The 18,554-nt window shown below is 50.2% G+C and overlaps 8 protein-coding genes across 8 annotated transcripts; 4 read left to right on the top strand and 4 right to left on the bottom strand.

The window, feature by feature from the left end:
• Position 1: 1 nt before the first annotated feature.
• On the bottom strand, positions 2–2,292 carry N7519_005689 (uncharacterized protein; the record flags this gene model as incomplete). Its single annotated transcript, XM_057292465.1, has 4 exons — positions 2–709; positions 764–1,250; positions 1,298–1,367; positions 1,425–2,292. 4 exons carry the CDS (start codon positions 2,290–2,292, stop codon positions 2–4), a joined length of 2,133 nt encoding a protein of 710 aa, XP_057147276.1.
• A 1,443-nt stretch (positions 2,293–3,735) lies between these two features.
• Positions 3,736–5,358, top strand: nop12 (rRNA-processing protein NOP12; the record flags this gene model as incomplete). The annotated part of the gene is made up of 2 exons (XM_057292466.1): positions 3,736–3,855; positions 3,907–5,358. 2 exons carry the CDS (start codon positions 3,736–3,738, stop codon positions 5,356–5,358), a joined length of 1,572 nt encoding a protein of 523 aa, XP_057147277.1.
• A 684-nt stretch (positions 5,359–6,042) lies between these two features.
• On the top strand, positions 6,043–6,981 carry N7519_005691 (uncharacterized protein; the record flags this gene model as incomplete). Its single annotated transcript, XM_057292467.1, has 2 exons — positions 6,043–6,375; positions 6,439–6,981. The coding sequence occupies 2 exons, from the start codon at positions 6,043–6,045 to the stop codon at positions 6,979–6,981; spliced, it is 876 nt and encodes a 291-aa protein (XP_057147278.1).
• Positions 6,982–7,928: 947 nt separating this feature from the next.
• N7519_005692 (uncharacterized protein) lies at positions 7,929–9,232 on the top strand (the record flags this gene model as incomplete). The annotated part of the gene is made up of 3 exons (XM_057292468.1): positions 7,929–8,086; positions 8,149–8,386; positions 8,450–9,232. 3 exons carry the CDS (start codon positions 7,929–7,931, stop codon positions 9,230–9,232), a joined length of 1,179 nt encoding a protein of 392 aa, XP_057147279.1.
• Positions 9,233–9,867: 635 nt separating this feature from the next.
• N7519_005693 (uncharacterized protein) lies at positions 9,868–11,058 on the bottom strand (the record flags this gene model as incomplete). Its single annotated transcript, XM_057292469.1, has 3 exons — positions 9,868–10,348; positions 10,418–10,725; positions 10,807–11,058. The coding sequence occupies 3 exons, from the start codon at positions 11,056–11,058 to the stop codon at positions 9,868–9,870; spliced, it is 1,041 nt and encodes a 346-aa protein (XP_057147280.1).
• A 1,929-nt stretch (positions 11,059–12,987) lies between these two features.
• Positions 12,988–13,761, bottom strand: N7519_005694 (GPI anchored serine-threonine rich family protein; the record flags this gene model as incomplete). Its single annotated transcript, XM_057292470.1, has 3 exons — positions 12,988–13,487; positions 13,547–13,625; positions 13,657–13,761. The coding sequence occupies 3 exons, from the start codon at positions 13,759–13,761 to the stop codon at positions 12,988–12,990; spliced, it is 684 nt and encodes a 227-aa protein (XP_057147281.1).
• A 796-nt stretch (positions 13,762–14,557) lies between these two features.
• N7519_005695 (CCCH zinc finger protein) lies at positions 14,558–16,665 on the bottom strand (the record flags this gene model as incomplete). The annotated part of the gene is made up of 2 exons (XM_057292471.1): positions 14,558–14,665; positions 14,725–16,665. 2 exons carry the CDS (start codon positions 16,663–16,665, stop codon positions 14,558–14,560), a joined length of 2,049 nt encoding a protein of 682 aa, XP_057147282.1.
• A 229-nt stretch (positions 16,666–16,894) lies between these two features.
• Positions 16,895–18,325, top strand: N7519_005696 (DNA-directed RNA polymerase III subunit RPC25; the record flags this gene model as incomplete). The annotated part of the gene is made up of 7 exons (XM_057292472.1): positions 16,895–16,945; positions 16,991–17,089; positions 17,142–17,238; positions 17,293–17,379; positions 17,432–17,495; positions 17,548–17,841; positions 18,139–18,325. Coding segments are annotated over 7 exons (879 nt in total), but the record flags the coding sequence as incomplete, so codon positions are not given.
• Between the last annotated feature and the right edge of the window lie 229 nt (positions 18,326–18,554).

Here is an 18,554-nt window from a genome sequence, read left to right on the forward strand (position 1 = left end):
ATCATCGATTAGGCATGTGATTTGAACCAGTCCCTGTGGAAATCCCTGCCTGATGAGCGCGGTAATGTACCACATCAGCAGGTTTAGGCGGGAGGGATGGCGAGGTCTCCCGTTGGAGAGCGGCTGAAGGTTGAAACAAGCCTTGTCGTGCTGAAGGCGGAGAGAAGATATGATTGTGTGACGGGGCGTCGGTAATAGGAGAGCGGTGTTCAAGGGCATGGCTAAGATGCGGCTGTGCTTTCCGCACGTCCAAGGGGGACGAACTTAGTGACCGGAACCCGGATTTGCGATGATCGACATCATAATCTGGGTTGCGGAAGGGCCCTTGCGCCTGATGCCTTGGATCGTGCTCCATGCCGTACGGGGTGTTGTTAGCTGACGAGTTGGCAGCAGAGGCATTCTCGGGAATGGTGGAGGCAGATCCATTGGGTGCATTGATGTCGACCATCCGCTTTTGAGCGGCTGGCGTTGCATATGATGACGGCTGCGGATGCTCAAATGTACGGCCCTGTGGTCGAGGTGGCTGCGAGTGCTGCTGTTGCTGATGCTGCTGCTGATGAATGGGATGCTGTGGGTTTGCCCAGGGTGTTTGTTCTAGGAATGCTTCTTCAGCGGCCGAACGGAATGCATTAGAAGACATGGTAGACATGGTCGTCCGTGGTATTGTGGATGAATGCCGTGGTGCCGAAGCGCGATTCTCGATAGGAATCTATACCTTGCTGTCAGCAACTGTTCAAACTTGGGAAATGTGAATATGACTTACCCCCATCTTTTCAAGATCGTCATCAAGTTCCGTGGGTCGTGCACCCATCAAGGATGGGGCAGCCGGGAAGCCAACATACTTGGCGACACCGGCCATGATTGAAACCTCCTGGTTGTATGCAGTCTGATGTGCGATTTGCTGCGAGCGACGGGTGGGGAATGGGATGATATGGTGCGGGCTAAGCTCGTCTGTCTTGAAGCGATCATGCTGAATGGCGTAGAATTGCTTGCTGACTGCACTTGAATGCCACTCGCGCGCATCCCGGATCCGCTGGTAGTATGTGCTATGTGCCTGTGATCGCTCGGCCAGACCCTTGTGCATGAGTGACTTCATGCGGTATCGATACAAGTTTTGCTCGTATTTGATCTTGGCGTCCCGGTAACGTTGCACACACTCAATCTGCCGCAAGTACTCAGGATGCGTCGGGTTCGGACCGGTAAGCATCTCCAACTCGCGGTTCAGTTTGGATATCCGTTCATCATAAATCCTATGATTGTGAGCAACGAAACTTGCGAGACGGGGGGGATCTCTTACTTGTCACGTAACGTCGCAAATTCTTTCTCCAGTGTCGCTAGTGAATCCATAGCAGACATCTTTTTCACAGCTGTACATGGCATTAATGTCTGCGGTGCCTAAAGAGTCCATGAAGGGGATGACTTACACTCTTCGGCTCGAAGAACTGCCTCCGCGTCATCGGGCTCATCTCCTCGTTCTGTAGGCTCCTCGTCTTCGCCGAGAATCTCATCAGCAACATACTCTACTGTGGCCTCGACCCCGCCTTCCACCTCCTCATCGGCGTCTTGGGTCCTTCTTCCTTTCCGCTTACCCTTTTTGCCCTTTTTGCCTTTCGAAGGCGGGGCTGGGAGGTCCGACTCGGGGACTTCATCAACCGGTATGTCATCATCATTGATATCCATGGGATTACCGAGCGGCTCAGGCGAGAGGGGAGTATCATCATCGATCGGGTCACTCAAGTCACTCCTGATTGAGCTCCGTCGCTTCTTCGTGGGCTCTTCGTCGCCCGACTCGGGAACAGTTTCATGTTTTCGTTTCTTGTTGAGGCTATTTGGAAGCCCGGAATCGCCTAGATCGCCCAGGTCTGGAATATCCTCGGTCAAGCCATTGTTCTTTGAAGATCGCCGCGGTTTGCTAGGAGAATCGTCCGCCACGAGTGCTTCATCATCGACATCATCGAGTGTCGTAGATTGATGAAGCTTGCTAGGGCTTGGCACAGCACTAGCGGCACTCAACACAATGTCATGTTTCCGGATGTTGTGTGGAGAGTCCTCGATGCGCTCGGTTTCGGCCTCCGAATCGTTCTCAACTGGCTTGTCTGACTTGATAGGATCTTCGAAGTCGGACGGCTCGTTATCCGAAACGTCATCGATCTCACTCAAGCTACTTGAGCGTCCATCATCGTCAATGAGCGGGTCATCTAGGAAAGGGTTTCGGTCGCCATTGGGGTATGTGGACTCTGCCCCCGTTGTTGGACCAACGGAGGCCTGTTCTCTGCTCTCGGCTACCTCCATGGACAATTATACAGCTAAGAGAGCTGGCGCAGCACGACGTGAGTGAAGAGAAGAAGAGTTGGGGTGGAGGGTATTGAGCGGTTGATTGCTTGCAGCGAGGTCGAGTTTCGCCGCAGGCGTGAGGAGAGGGAGGAAGGTCACCAATCCGGCAGATGGTGTGTCGATCGAGAATCTGGAGGAACCACAGATCGAATTAGCTCAATTGCCATGTCAACTCGGCAAAACCAGTGGAGGACGGGGTTGGTGGGCAAAAAGTAGTTGGTGGGTGCGAGAGATAGGTCAGCGCCTCCAGAAGGCGGTGGTGCGGAGATTGATCATCGGACGCCCCCAGAGTCGGCAACAATCGCCCAGCATAGGGTACTAAAGGTCGCGCAAAGCAAGGGTACCGATCACAGTAGTTCCAGGAAACATAGAGACGCTCCCTCCTTGCAAAAGTGACCAGATGAAACTCTGGGGTTGATGTAGAACCTCAAGCGACGTACCGTTTCAACAATGCGCCGGGAGCGACGCCGGTAATGAGCACAGCTGCTCGCGACCGAGCACGATTCCCAAAACCACCGCGTTCCTGAGACGCGAGTTATGGCTTAAGTCCAAGCCCACGCGTGTCAACACTGTTGTAGCCCGTAAAAGCTTTCGGTCCGACGAATCCTGCGCAGACCGACTGTGGAGGACGAGGGGACGATGGCTAGGAAGCGGACAAGATGAGGGTACCGAGTCGCAGGGGGGTTGACGGCATGAAGAAGTGGCCAGGGACCGTAATCAAGATCAAACCAATGATCAAGGATGGGAAATCACAACCGAAAGAGGGGGTTTCAGCAGACAAAAGCAGCAGATCGCTATGATGGGGTGCAGCAACAGAAGCGAGTGACCGCTGATTCTGCCGCGTTGCGTTCGGGTGAGGGCAAGACTCACCGCCCGAAGAAAAAAGGAAATCACGTGAGATGGTATCTGACGTAGTTGGAATGAGGTAGGCCATCTTGCGGAATAATATGTTGATCTTGCTTTTTTGGCCTGAAGAAACACTGAAGAAATATAGATCAAAGGATATGTTCACCAGTCTCAATATGTTAGATGGTGTATAAGTGCATCATACGTCCACAGCTTACCGCCTAATCACAAACAAGGACCTCTCAGTCCAGAATATATAGAAAAGTTGGTACTTATAGACAAGAATAAGTAACACAGAAAGCCTGCATAAGTAATATTCATGCATATCTATCATATACAGCGTACGATGTACCTTCATAGTAAGAACATCATGTTCCTACATACTCGTAAATGTACTCCTAGTCATGTGATAAGCAGCTTTCCGCGCCAAGACCCGATAAGCAGAAACTAAAGGAAAAAAAAAAAGTCGGAGCTATCATCGGCACCAGTGTCAATCGCAACAAGCCTACGTCTTGGTCACTCATTTTTAGACATAATACAACCCAACATATCAAAATGGGTAAAAAATCAAAGTCTTCGTCTAAGACGGAGGAGAGGACCAGCAACTCCGCTACCACTCTTCCCTTCGGTGGTGCATCTCTGGACCCAACATTGTCCTCGCTTTTTGCGCAAAGTGTACGTCTATCTTGATGTGCAATTAATGAACTTTGAGCTGATAATATCTAGGCTGGTCCTGTGCAAGCCCCGGTGATCAAGTATGTCGAGCCTATCCAACGGGCGAAAAAGGACGACGATGAAGTTGCTGAAGAGGACGAATCATCTGCGTCAGGCGATGAAGTAATGGAGGATGCCGAAGAAAGCGATTCTGGGGCCGAGGAGGAAGAAGAACAACCTACCGACACACAAAACCGGAAACGCAAGCGTGGGAGTGCCGGCGAGGATGTCGAGGAGACATATATGCGTCGCATTGCAAAGGAGGAGGAGAAGGACGAGGAAAAGAGGAAGTCCGAGCAAGCAAAGCGCCAAAAGAAGACCGAACAAGAAGGTAGCGAAGATAACGAAGACGAGGATTCCGACAAAGAATCGGCATCAGAAGACAGCGATGAAGAGGAGACCGCCCCTGTACCTGTGCACGAGAGCTTGACCGGTTCCGCCAAGTCCGATGAGGTTGAGAAGTCCAACCGCACTGTCTTCCTGGGCAACGTCTCTACCGAGGCTATCAAGTCCAAGACTGCCAAGAAGACACTCCTTAGACACCTGACCTCTTTCTGCTCTACGCTTCCTGAATCCACCGGCCCGCACAAGATCGAGTCGATCCGTTTCCGCTCTGTTGCATTCGCCAGTGGTGGTGGTATTCCCAAGCGCGCTTCCTTCGCGAAGCGCGAGATTCTCGATGAGACCACACCTAGCACCAACGCATACGCTGTCTACACCTCCCTCCAGGCCGCACGCAAGGCCCCCGCCGCCTTGAACGGCACCATTGTTTTGGACCGTCATTTGCGAGTTGACAGCCTTGCTCATCCCGCAGAAATTGATCACAAGCGCTGTGTATTTGTCGGAAACCTGTCTTTCATTGACAGCGAGACCCCCGAAGAGGACGAGAAGACCGGCAAGAAGAAGAAGGTTCGCGCTCCCGCCGATATTGAAGAGGGTCTCTGGCGGATTTTCAACGCCCACACTGGAGGCAAAGACAAGAAAGCCGTCAAGAAGAACGTTGAGTTCGTGCGTGTGATCCGTGACAGCACCACTCGTGTCGGCAAAGGATTTGCCTATGTCCAGTTCTACGATGGCAATGGTGTTGAGGAGTCGCTTCCGCTCAATGGAAAGAACTTCCCGCCCATGCTCCCCCGCAAGCTGCGTGTCACTCGGGCCCGCAAGATCGCTAAGAAGCGCGAACCCTCTGGTCCTGAGACCAAGAAGTCTCGTGTAGACGAGGCCCAGAAGACGATGCAGGGACGTGCCAACAGGCTACTGGGCCGAGCGGGTGCGGCTAAGGTGAAGGCCGATGCTAGCAGTACCATTGCCGGCAACTCTTTCGTGTTTGAGGGCCACCGCGCTACTGAGGGATCATCAACCATTAAGATGAAGCAAAAGAGCCGTGGCTCGAAGGCCAAGCGAGAAAGCAGAAGCAGCAAGCGGGCTGCTGCGTACAAAGCTGCGGGTGGTAGACGTGGCTGAAAATAAAATAAGCCATATTGTATCTCTTATGGGCGTTAGGAAGGGCATTTGAATATATTGTATGAGGAACACAAAATTCGAGACCAGACATGCATTGGGCATCGACGTAGTAATTTCCATGGAAAGTTCTGGAGGTATACCCCGTATCAGGAACAAAATTTAATTTGTGGCACATATGTACGATGAGGCTATAAGTAGAGCCATTGACGTAGATGAAGATTTAAACTGGAGCCATTGACGTCATTGTCAACAATTAACGTAGATCATGGACGATCGGCTTGTCAATCATATGTACATGTTTTCCCGCCATGAAGTATTTAGTTCCTTTATATGTCGCACTACTTCGAGTTTCTTCCAGCAAATTCAATAGCTCCTACGGTCCAAAGTGAGTTCCAACCTCGTCGTCGGTGGTATGCGGGGGGGTTAGGTGTGCGCTCGATTCGACAAAAACTTTGCAATGGCCAAAGCTAACCAATCCCTTAGTTGAGGTAGTACACAGAAAGGGGAAAAAAATAGTCTTTCATACAGATCGTACCTGACCAGTTGTATGTGTTGTGGCACCGTGTCTGAGCGGAATCAACTCCACCGCAAAGTCCCACGGTGACGTCTATCCGTGTGCGGGTGTCACCAAAGCTTTTGAAGCCAGCATCTAAAAGTCATCTAAAAGTTCTTGTTACTACCATCATGTTGCCTTTTGGAGTTCGCCCGGGCAACCACTTCTGGTCTCATGGTCAGCCCTCTCCAGATCCGAGCAGCACAGACTCTGATGGGTCGGGTAAGTGTATCCCAGTTCCAGGACCTCAAGAGTTCCATCCCACCTTAGTGGATGTACTCAATGTCCGGCATTTGTTGCAGTGTAAGGTCCCACATGGTCTCCCCGAGGAGCTCATCGATATGATCGTGGATGCTGCGGAATATTGGGCTTCGGTAGAGCAGAAAATGCAGGACCAGCGGATCATTCATAAAGACTGTGATCAAGTTTTGTTAAAGACAGTTCCCTTCTGCTATGATCGGAATGTATGTATATCTGTTCTCAAATTAGCTGATGGCCCCCGTACTGATGAATTGTTTCTTTTTTAGAGCTTGGAGCAAGAGTCGAATCCTGCCCCGTTGCCTCATCGCGGAGCACACCCTTGCCGCAAGATAGTCTTCAATATCTCATCTCACGACCAAGGCGGCGGGAGACTCCGCGAGAACATGTATGAGTATTCATGGACTTGGTTTGATACCGAAGTGATTCACGGAGCCCATATGAGGAACATGTATGTCGACGGAATCGAGCAAGAGATCCTCGACAATGAGCGTGGGCGAGTCCGGAAACACTATACCGAGGCAGATGCACTGCTGTTGCCGCGTGACAACAAATTGCAAGTCAATGGGGCCCACGTGAGCGATATGCAGCACAATAGAATTGTTTGGGACTATCGTGACGATATCCAAGCAGACTCGCCCGAGGCATTTGAGATTGAGAAGACTCAGGGTCGTGGCCGGCTTACTCTTGATGGACATGGAGTTCGCGAGATGGAGATTGGCGATTCGATTGCCATTTGGGCCCGAGCGAGATTTCCCGGCTGGTCAAACCACGTTTATCACGCGAGCGTGAGGATATACTGGGCTGTGTGAGGGAAGGTTAGATCAAAGGCAACTGTCGGACGTGTAGATATGGGTTTTGTTTTCGTTAACAAAAGTGCTAGCTGACCTGTCAAAAGAAATATTTTATGCCACATATTAGTCCCGGATCAATAGACCCCATACCTCAGCCCTATATCGATGTATACTTCCTCAGCGATGATTGGCCTCAGAAGCCTAAAATTCGATCACGCCATTCTGCCAAGACTGTCTGATCGACGCCAAACCAACACAATATAAAGCCAACAGCCTCCTCGACCTGCTTTACTTCTTTTTTATTCCTCCTTGATGCTAACCGTGTCCAAATATGGACTCGCAACATTTCCCACCTATGCTATGAAAATGGTGTTTATTCCCAGCATCTCTTCATATACTGAGCGCGGATCGACCCTGCCGACAGGCCGACAGCCCGACGGGAAGCGGTGAAGTCCAGTCGCCGATTGAACGAATGAGTCACCGAATGAGTCGCCGTTTGGGATTCCCGAGCCATCACCGCCAAATGTGAAGCAGCCAATTTTAGGTTAAAAGGTCCCCGCTCCAACATGGATTGGCCAATACATGTCGATAGAACGGCGACCCATCTCGACCGAGAGCTACACATGTGTCATGGGATGTCGGGGACCCTCACCTGGAGAAGTAATGAGTGTTCCCGCTCTATAGCGATGCCCTGACTGGACGCTGGTTGCGTTATTGCATGAAAATACCACGCATTCCCGTCGCCGATGATGTTGTCCCTTGGGTCTTAGCCGACTGTTCCCCCCTTTTTAAACCCCGTCGCGGACCCCGTCGTGCTATCTACTGCGATTCTGTTTATTTAGTTGCTCAAATAAACGCCGTTTTTACATTTTTACAACTCTTTCTCGTTCCCATTTTTGAATCGCTTGAGTTCTACACTCGCTTTCTTATTCTTACTCCCAGTTTCCAATCACTACAACCCCAACATGGCTACTCGGAAATGCGCAGCGGTCGTCGTAGGAGCCGGTCCGGCCGGAGTTGCCGTTATGGGAAACTTGTTGGAGCGCCAGCTGGGCACAATCGCATGGATCGATCCTTCTTTTGAAGCTGGGAGAGTCCATAGCAAGTATCGCGAAGTTCCTAGGTTTGTACCGGGTTCCTGAAACGTAAACACAGACCGGAAGATACTAACAAAGTACCATTCAGCAACACCAAGGTTTCATTATTCCAAGCATACGCAAAAGCCACTCAGCCTTTTCAGAAAGTGATCGATAACACCAAATCACCTAATGCATTCACCAAACTGGCCAAGCTCGACCAAGAATCGACCTGCACCCTTGGTTTCGCAGCGGATGTGGTTCGTGACCTGACGGCCGGTCTACTGAAGATGGAGCAAGTATATGCATGCCACGGCTCTGTCAAAGCGGCCAACCTGAACGAAACGGTTAGTAATTTTATTGCACATCTACTTCTCTATAATTAAGAGACTAATAATGACACAATCCAGACCTCCAACTGGACCATTTCCATCAAACAGAATTCATCCGAGCATCTTGAGACCATAGAGACTACCCGCCTGATCCTCTGCACAGGCTCCTTCCCCACAACAGCCCCAATTCCCGTCCCGGGACTGGACATCCAGCGCTTGGACCTCGACCTAGTCCTCAAGCCCAGCGAGCTAGCAAATACACTCCCCTCAGACAGACCTATATCCATCGCCATCGTCGGCGCATCCCACAGCGCCATCCTCGCCATCCTGAACCTCACCAAGCTCGCCCAGACCTCTCACCCTCTGTTGCGCATTAGCTGGTTCACCCGTCACGCCCTCCGCTACGCAGAGTACAAGGACGGCTGGATCCTGCGCGACAACACCGGTCTCAAGGGTCTGGCCGCGGACTTTGCTCGCTCCGAGCTTGAAGACGACAAACTTCCCACTTCGAGCGCTGGCCAAGTCCTAGCCAAGATCGACTGCGCTGGTGGCCCGGAGATTGAGTCTGCCCAGTACCATAAGTACTTGCCGACGTGTGACTATCTTGTTCAGGCCGTTGGGTATACCCGTACCTCGCTCCCTGCTCTCTCGAAGAATGGCGCGCCTCTTCTTATGAGCTTCGATCATGATACTGGCATGTTCCACGAGCCTGGTCGTTCGTCTGATATCCCCGGGCTGTTTGGTGCTGGTATTGCGTTCCCTGAGCGGGTCGTGGACCCGCACGGTAATGAGGAGTACGCGGTCGGGTTCTGGAAGTTCATGAAGTTCCTTAAGCGGGTTGTTCCGTCGTGGATTGCGTGATCGTTTTTGTCTTTCGCTTTGATCTTGTGGATTTTATGCTTGTCATTCCTACAGGACACTGACCACGGTGCCCGTGCATTGTCTAGCGGGTCTATGATTCCAACGTTTGATACCGATTTCTGTGGAGTAACTGGCGTTCTGGGCGGCTTCGGGACCTTACTATATAATTTTATAGCTGCTCTGCGGGTTACAATTAAGAAGAGCATCGTTCTCTTCCCATTCAAAATAATCACATCCACAAAATGCCCTAGCCATTCATCACTAATTAGCGCTACCACAGTCCATGCACTTCGGGAAGTACAAGCAATTCTGGGTCTATGAGTTCGAATTGGACATCCTCGTATCTAGACTTCTAGACCCGAAGTGTATTGGAGGCAACGGATAGCCAGTAAGTGGGCAACTCATATAGTTTTGGTTGTCCACACTATGGAGGTCTAAGGTTGGTACTCTACGGTTTGTTGATATAATAGAGCAACTTTCGTATCGGATTGTTCGTCATTCAGTAAGTATATCCAGCCGTTGCCCAACGCCACATACCATCCCATAACCCGGTCATATCACATGAAATACCATAAACATCAATTCTTCCTCCCTCCACCTAGCAGCACAGTCTATGCATACTGTTTTCAACCAAGCTACAACATAGCAACCGCGACAATACCAGCCACAACAGCTCCAAGACCACCAGTCCTCAAAGCCGCAGCACCATTATCAGAAGTCTGCACCGGGAACGCCTCATCGCTCCCGGTAGCCGTGGCACGGTACTCACTCTGACTAGCAACAGCCTTTTGGTCATACCCAGTCGCGGTAACGGTATAAGTAGCGGAAGCCTGCGACCAAGTGAGCACAGTACCGCTCGGAGGCGCGGAAACCGTACCGCCAACTTCGTACAGGGTCGAGGTGCCGTTATTAGGGAAATCGCCCGGCTTGTAGAACTTGTCTGTATCAGTGAAACCAAGGTCCTTGCAGTTCGTGTCCTGGAGAGTCGCGTCGCAAGACGACCACGCCCAGTTCGGCAGGGAGGTGTATAGGTTTGGTAGATCGGAGGGGAAGAAGACACCCCACATATCTGCGCCGGCGAGGGTGGGTTCGGTGTGTGGGCAGATATCCCAGGATCTGTGGTTTGGGGTTAGTTGGGGTTTTGGAAGGAAGGTACGCTGGTCGCAGGTGGTGTGCTTCACTTACGCGGAGATACTAGCGCTGGCTCCGCAGCAGGCACAGTCCGAGGCGCGGTTGGCGATGTCTAGACCGTCGTTTAGTTTAGACAGGTCTGGGATGTTGCCGATGTCTGCGGTGAGTTTGTCGGTGACGGCGCGCATGCATTTGACTTGCTGGTCTCGCGATGTGAGGGTCGTTTGCGTGACCTTGCCTAGATCGCAGGAGCAGCGGTTTGGCGCGTTGTCTGGTGGGGGCCAGAAGGGGATTGGCTCTTGGGCGCTGGGGCAGATGGCGAAGTACTGCTGCACGAAGAGTTGGTACTTGCAGGAGTAGACCTGGAGAAGATATTATTAGTATGGGTTTATGATAGTCATAAACGGGGTTCATTGGTATCGAAGGGTATATAAAAGCCATACCTGGTTCCAGCATGACTCCGCCATGCAGTTGATATACTTCTGGTGGGACTCGCAGCCACAGTTCACGACACAGTTACCATTGCCGTTGCAGTTTCGGACGCAGGAGCTCCACTTGTCCGCAACATCCCTGTTGCACCTTGAGTACTCGGATGAGGAGGCACAGTCGTTATCGGTGATGTTTGTCTGGGCATTGGCCAGGCCAGAGAGAGCCGCGACGGTCGCAGCCGACGCAAAAAGGAATTTGGATAACATAGTGTATCCTGTTCTGGTTGGAGAACTTAATGAAAATGTGTATATATCTGAAAAAGAACTGCTCTGGTTCGGGTTGAGCTTTCAATGGCACTACTGAGCAAGCAAGAACCCCAATCCCTTGGAAGGATGCAGCAGCACCTTTATAAGAAGCAAATTATGCAGCACAGCCGGATTCGACCGAAACGAAATCCCATTATGGATCTCGGATCCCGGGCCCATCAATGGGCCCTGCTGCAAGCTAGGGGTTCGATCATTGCAAACCCAGCTGTCATGTCATCGTTCACAGCAACGAACCAATAACCAATGTCATAGGGTAGCAACGTGACACGAAAGAAGAAGCTGAGCCATTCATCCATTCATATTTCAAAGGAAAGTGGATGATGACCACCCCAGTTTCTGCATGTCTGCTGCATCTATTGCATATAGGCAATCACATTTCCTTCGAAGGGTATGGTCGATTGATAGATCAGAGACTAGATCCAGAATCTGCCCTATGAAGTAACTGGATAGACCAAATGTCTCGGGATCTCCAGCAAAAGTCCTGCATAGTGGTAAGAGCCTTGCTTCCTCTGCAGACACGAGGTGGTGTGGACTGTTCCTGTATATTTGTGAAGACCCTTGCTTAGAGCCGAGCTTTCGATGACGATAGGGCGCTATTATTAAGGCTGGACATGAGCGATATAGTTCTTTTGCTTGGGGTTCCCATGTTCATGCGGTGTGTCGAGAGACATGCATTGAATTGAGGTTTCTTTTATGCCAGGGTTGGGGGTTTCCATAGCGCTGGTGCCTAGCATAGCCCGAACGCTTTGGAAACTTTTAGGGCAACCTTAGAGAATACCCTCGAAATCTTCGAAACACATGATGTGGTAGTCCAGATGGCAATGACATCGTTCACGGAAACCTGAAACGTCGAGTTCAGCAGATTGAGATTTCATCGCAGAGGGGACCTGGTACCTGGTGCATGTGGGTGTGATCACGAGTTAGGCACAGGGCCAAGTCGGACAAAGGAGTTGGTCGAGACGACTGTGATGACTGTGTCTGAGTATATAGTTTTATGTAGCTAGGTACATATATATGTATGGTGTTCATGCTATGTAGTGCACCTTGCACGTACTATACGAACTTCGCCACGGAGATTGAACCGGGACTAATTAGGCAAAATTACAATACAATTCTTCTCAACTCACAGTTACTAGTCAAAACTAGTCAAAAATTACAACATTGTAGAAGCAAAATGTATCCCAAAGCAGTGCCCATGTGCTTGTCATCAAGTCCCCTCCAATCCAATCTTGTGGAGAAGAGAAAATCCCTACTCCCTCGGGAAATTTGCTTGACTCCACCAACGGTCGATCATTATTTATCTCCTTTCAGTGAGAGACCCCCTTACTGAGATGATACCTTGTTTAGTAAGAATAAGTAGCATTGAATTCAAGAAAGGGTACGGAGTAATAGGCCTAGACAACATAACTAGGTAGTCACTTGTACTTACAACGTAGGCAAAACATTTAACCGTATTTAACGCACTATCGAACACAAATATTTAGCGAGATTAGACTACAATTTAAAAAAGTGGACGCGGGACTATCCAAATTAAATATTTCCCCCACCGTCTGACATTAAATCAGATAACCTTGGAAAAAGAGAATACAACATACAAAATTATAGGAAAGTAGATTGTAGGGAGTATACAGTCATTAACGCTGGGGGATACATAAATAAGATAAGAATCAAATAATAAATCCACAATCCCGACCGTAGTCAAAAGGACGGGATGTTTTGTACAGCTGCATCCCAGAAAAAAAGGGAGACAATAACACAAATTAATTGGTTTCAAGATATAACCAATCGGAGAAGTGAAGAGAAAAGAATATGTATATATCAATAAAAACATGTCGAACAAGGTCTCGTTGACAAAATCTGTATGATAATTTACAGCATCAGAGCACCGGCAACGAGAGCCAGCATGCCACCGGAGACACGGTTGGCGATACCGGCGTTAGTGGTGGGCACGGCAGTCTGGGATGCGGAGGAGCTGGCGCTGGCGCTGGCGCTGGCCGAGGAGGAGGCAGCGCTGGAGCTCTCCGAGGTCTCGGTAGCGGAGGCGGAGGTGCTGGCGACAGTGCTGGAAGCGGTAGTCATGGTGGTGGCAGAGCTGGTGATGTCCGAAGAGCTCGAGGTCGACTTCTCCGAGGTAGTGGTGCTAGTGGCCGAGGTGGAAGACTCAGTGGAAGACTCGGTGGAAGTGGAGGCAGCGGTTGAGCTGGCGCTGGAAGACGAGACAGAGACGCTGGAGCCCTCGACGGTGAAACGGCCGATGTAGTTGTAGTTGTTGCTATCATCGTCCGAGACGATCCGGATGGTGTAGTCTGGCTGGGCGGCCAGGTTGGAGGGCACATCCCAGGTGTAGCTGCCATCGTTCGGAATGCTCGCTGGTGATGGTTAGTATCTTAACGGGGAATTATTCAGTCATTCTGATGTTATCACTCACAAGCAATGACAGTGCCGGAGTTACCGGTCATCACGGCTCCCCACTGCAGGATCAGGCTGACAGTGCCGCCGGTGGTAGGCTTCCATGTCAGGGGGGGTAGGTTCGCCGACCTTGAAGGTGTAACCTTCAGTGGGGATGCTGAAGGGGTTGGCCATGTTGTTTGCCGAGGCGACGGCGGCCATGGCGGCGACAGCGAGGGACATAAAGAAGCGCATTATGACTGTATATATGTATATAAGGTTGAAAAGGTAACGATAGAATGTTCAAGTGATAGATATAGATAAAAGAGAGAAATCACAAAGGGCCTCAAAGGAGTGGAAGGCAGTGTAAAGAGGCGAATATGGAAGAAAAGGCCGAACGAGATACGGAGTAGTTTATAAAAGAGGGCATGTGCCCCATCATGGATAAGGAGCTAGGCATAGCCTTGAGTCAAAGGAAGGAAAAACAAATACAAAAAAAGGAAGCAAGGCAAGTGATTGGCCATTGTCTATCCCGGAGAGGATCCGCGAGGGTCCGAGAGAAAGAGAAGAGCGAGAAAAAGAGACAAAAAGAGACAAAAGAGAGCGTGGCGGTGATCCACGAGTCTTTGGACCACTAACGGGCATCTTTTTCTTCGCTTGGCAGGGAATCTCCTCCGTTGACTGGCTTGAACTCGACGTGACCTTAAATGACTCGATCCACTTTGGTCGGCTCTAGTTACTTCGGTCTTGCCTTGCTATTTTAGTAAAAACCCAACCTTCTACTGTCTTATTTTACAATATAGAGAATTTAGATGTCATTATTGGTTCAACAGATTGCATGTGGTTAAAAAGCAAGGATTCATGAAAGAATTCGAATTAGATGTAATGTAACCTATTTACTTCTTTTTTCCCTCATTTCAATTCTTTGTACTATCGGAGCCACGCGATTGAGCTTCGGTTATCCATCCAAGTTGAAAATCCAACCAAAGCCCCTACGCCTCCAAGCTATGACCTTTTTTTTCCTGCATGTTTCGTTCCTCCAGTTCTGACGCTAATTCATTGGGGTATCATGTGGGGCGTCAAACATATTGTTCTGACCTAGCCAGCAGATCACTTCCATTGCCCGGCGGTCGTCGTCTTGTTTCTGTCGGTCCAGCAACTAATCTGTGTCAGTACAATTTCAATAGGAGCCGCAAATCCAATAAATGGGGCACTCACAGCTTGATAAAGTCCCTTGCGTTTCGACTCCTTCTCCTTCTTTTCAGGCTTGGCCTTGGCCTTCGAGCTTCGTTCAGGGTCATTCTCATGCAGGAATTTACACTGGTCGCCGCGGTTACAGTGCCCATTACGTGCAAAATAACGACAGACCATCTTTTTGCCTTCGCGGGGTGGGGGCGGCACTCGCTCTGGTCCCGTGCGACGTGAAGTTGCCTGCTCTGGCGCGGAGTCGTCGCTGTCAGAGTCGGAGTCGGAATCTGAGCTAGAAGCACTCGAGGAGGTCCAATCGCTGGCCCCGGGGTCGGATGCGAGCTCCATGTCATCAACGTCATGGTCGGTGGGGTGCCCAGTCTTGATTGTGTGCTCGAGATTATCGGACTCGGCCACCCCTGGATCTCCCTGCAGTTCTGTCGCGTGGGAAGCGAGGACGGCTGATTGAGCGGGCTCCGCAATTGGGTCATGAGGCTCAGCTTTTATGGTTGCCTCTGGCAACGTAGTTTCGTGTTCAATCTTAGTGACTGGCTCCGGTACCATGTCTTCAGGTTCGGCTTTGAGGGCTGGCTCTGAGTCTTGCGCCGGGTCTGCAGGTTCAGTTTTGATAACTGGGGTGGGGACAGGTGTGATACCCGTACCTTCGTCTTGGGAAAGGTCTGCATTCAGGCTCAACGCCTCCTTCTGTAGGGCTTCCATTCGGAGACGAGCAGCTTCGGTCTCGGCCATGGCTTTTTGGATTCGTTTCTCTTCTCGTTCAAGGTTGCGACGAATCTTCTCTCTGCGCTGCGCATTTGTCGTTGCATCTGCAGAAGAATCTGTCTTGCTTTCGCTTTGCTTTCGCATGTGTTCTTTTCGCTTATCCTGCTGCTCCTTTTGCTTTTGTTGACGGGCTGCCTCGCGGGCTGCCTTTGCCTCCTCCATTGACTTCTTCTTTTCCTCAACCCGAGCTTGCGTGGGGAACTTCTTTTTCCGCTCTGCAATCCAAGCAGCAATATCGGTCGGTGTTTGCAACACTGACGTCTTTCCTTTGTATGAGACCTGAAGCGGTGCGGCGTCAGATCCACTTTGTGCCAGTTTCGATTCCTCGTCTTCATCGGCCTCTTCTTCGCTTGACTCGTGGTCCTCGGTATTAGGGGTCAGTCCAAGTTGGTTGTGCTTCCTTTTCCTCTTCTTTGCCTTTCTGTTGGCTGTAGAGTCTGCGACGGGTGGTGGCTTCAAGGGCAGAGGGTTGCCGAAGCTCGGAACGGCAGGCGCAGCGGGGGTCCGAGGTGCAGTTGATTGCGGTTTGTTGAATGCAGATGAGTGATCCCGCTTCTGGGCAGGCTTGGGTTTCGGACCCTGATTGCCATGCGCATGAGGAGGTCGTGGCCCTCGTGCTTGCCCCGGTTGAGCGCCCATGTATGGCGTCGCACCTTGCATATCATTACGCCATGAGATGGGGGGCATTATTGCTTGATTGTTTGGTGGATGGCCATGGGGAGGTGCTGGTAAGCCTTGCATGTATGCCGGAGTTGTGGGAGGGTAAGGTGTAGGAAGGTTAGGCGTATTGTAGTGTGAATAGTTCCCCGGAGCTATCGACTGGGGATATTGCTGAGATGGATAGGGGGGCGGGTTTTGAGGATTTTGATAGGCCGGCGTTTGTCCATGATGGTAGGGCTGGGGAGGCATATAAGGTGCTGTGGGAAGAGGTTGAGGATATCCACCATACGTTGGTTGCGCGTAGTTGAAACCTGTAGGGGGAAGATATGATGGCGTTCGTCCACTTTCTGCATGATTTCCTCCTCGGCCACGGTTGCCTTGTCCCCTTCCACGTCCCCTCTGACCTCCGCCATGTCCACCGCGTCCACCCCAATTCTGTCCATGCTGGGTCGGGTGGTGAGCCGGCGCCTGGTTAGTTGCCGGCGGCGGGGGCGGCGGAGGCGGGAAAGAAAACCCCTGGGAGCTCATGACAAGAGCCTTTTGTTTTGCCGGAGAATCCAGCACAAACAAAGGAATAATCTCGTAAGCTTAGCGTATTAGCGGAGTCGAGGTCAAGATTGAAAGCTTCCGTTCCGTGGTCACGTGCCAGCGGGATTCTAGGCGGAGCACGAATAATCTCAGTTTTGATTGCTTCAATGACAATTGTAAAGGAAAAGACATTTACACCTTCCAAGGTTTTCACTTTGTCACTTCCTAGTCAGACCAATCTCCTGGTTGTGCCTTCCCTACCGTCGCCATGTTTATCCTAGTGAGTTTGACGGTCATATATAAAAACTTTTTCTAACACTAGCAGACCACCATATCGGACTTGATTCAGATTTCGCCTGAGGATTTCTCAAAGTTCAGTGCAGTTGCACTTGAAGACAACATCAATGCCAAATATGCCAATAAAGTGCGCTATTCAAGCTTCTTCCTTCCAGTTTCTTAATGCTTATTTCGCCCAGGTCATTCAAAAAATCGGCCTTTGCATTAGCTTCTATGACCTACTTGAGTCTTCCGATGGTCTGATTGGCCATGGGACCGGGTTGGTGAATGTCAACGGTAGATTATGCCAGCACTTTCTCAAGTCTGAGATCTTTACTGACTATCACACAGTCAAATTCCGCATGATTGTTTTCCGACCCTTCAAAGGAGAGATCATGTTGGGAAAGATTTCCAGTGGCACAGAACATGGAATCAAAAGTGCGTTCCAAACACCAAAACGCAGTGCGCATCAAATGCTGACAAATTCCAGTTGGCCTTGAATTCTTCAACGACATTCTGATCCCGCCACAAATGCTTATGGAGAAGTCCCGATTGTGAGCTGATTCTCACCTCGTATCAAAGCTAAAATGCTAATGTGTGTTGCAGTGACTATGCCGAGCAGGTATGGATCTGGGAAAGTGAAGGTGGAACAGAATTCTTCTTCGATGTAGGAGAAGTTGTACGATTCCGAGTCGAATCAGAAGAGTGGCATGACCAAATTCCCAATGCCCCAGATGTTGCGGATGAAATCCCACAGGATAGACGCCCTCCATATTCCATTCTTGTTGGTCTTCTCCATATCCATTTTCTAGCTCTCACTGACCATCTTCTAGGGCTCGATGCAAATGGGTGGAACGGGACCCATCACTTGGTGGTAGGCTGCTGCTGCTACCATTTGATGTTCTATTAGACTGTCTTCTTGTTCGCCTATCGTGGCCCGTTCTCAGCGCCCATAAAATTTCTTTAGAGTCAGATCAGATACCCATACGAATAAATGCCAAGAATATATAAATACCTGAGTAACCATATGTAGTAAGCCTACCTAGTTAGCTAACAGTGTAAAGCTACAGGTCCCGGGGGTAAACACCCGGGCAAACTAGCTGATCTGTAAGCAAGCTTCCATATTCACCCATTTCCCTAAACTTAATGGAAATGATATATATAAGATATGACGTTCAAAGCAAAATGTATATATAGTACTCCATACGCCAATGAGATCTGCAATGCGGCAGGTGCCGAGGACTCCGGCTCTCCGAGTCATCGGAGAGTCCAAATGATTCTCCGAGCAGAATTGCCGGTCGCCGGTGGAGCTCCGCCGGTCTCTCGTCCAGTCGCAGCCGCGCGATCCATCGTCATCTGCGCCCCAGAGGTTGATTGTATGTAAAAGAATTCTCTGGATGAAATTTTTTTTTCTCGGTTGAATTTTCCAGCATAAAAACATCCGAAAGCAGACATTGGATTTGTTTTTCGCCATCGTTCTTGATTATCAATCAGATTCGCAATCCGAGTTTCATTCCGTTTTAAGAAAGTCAAGTCATACAAAGAAGCGGTGATCTCATCTTATCGATAAACATATAACCTACCCCTCGCCTCTCTCTCAATTGCTTTAAAAT

The sequence above is a fragment of the Penicillium mononematosum genome (genome assembly GCF_028829835.1).
Source record: "Penicillium mononematosum strain IBT 11891 chromosome Unknown utg000003l:1.0-8172316.0:1.0-8177699.0, whole genome shotgun sequence".
Taxonomy (NCBI): Eukaryota; Fungi; Ascomycota; class Eurotiomycetes; order Eurotiales; family Aspergillaceae; genus Penicillium; species Penicillium mononematosum.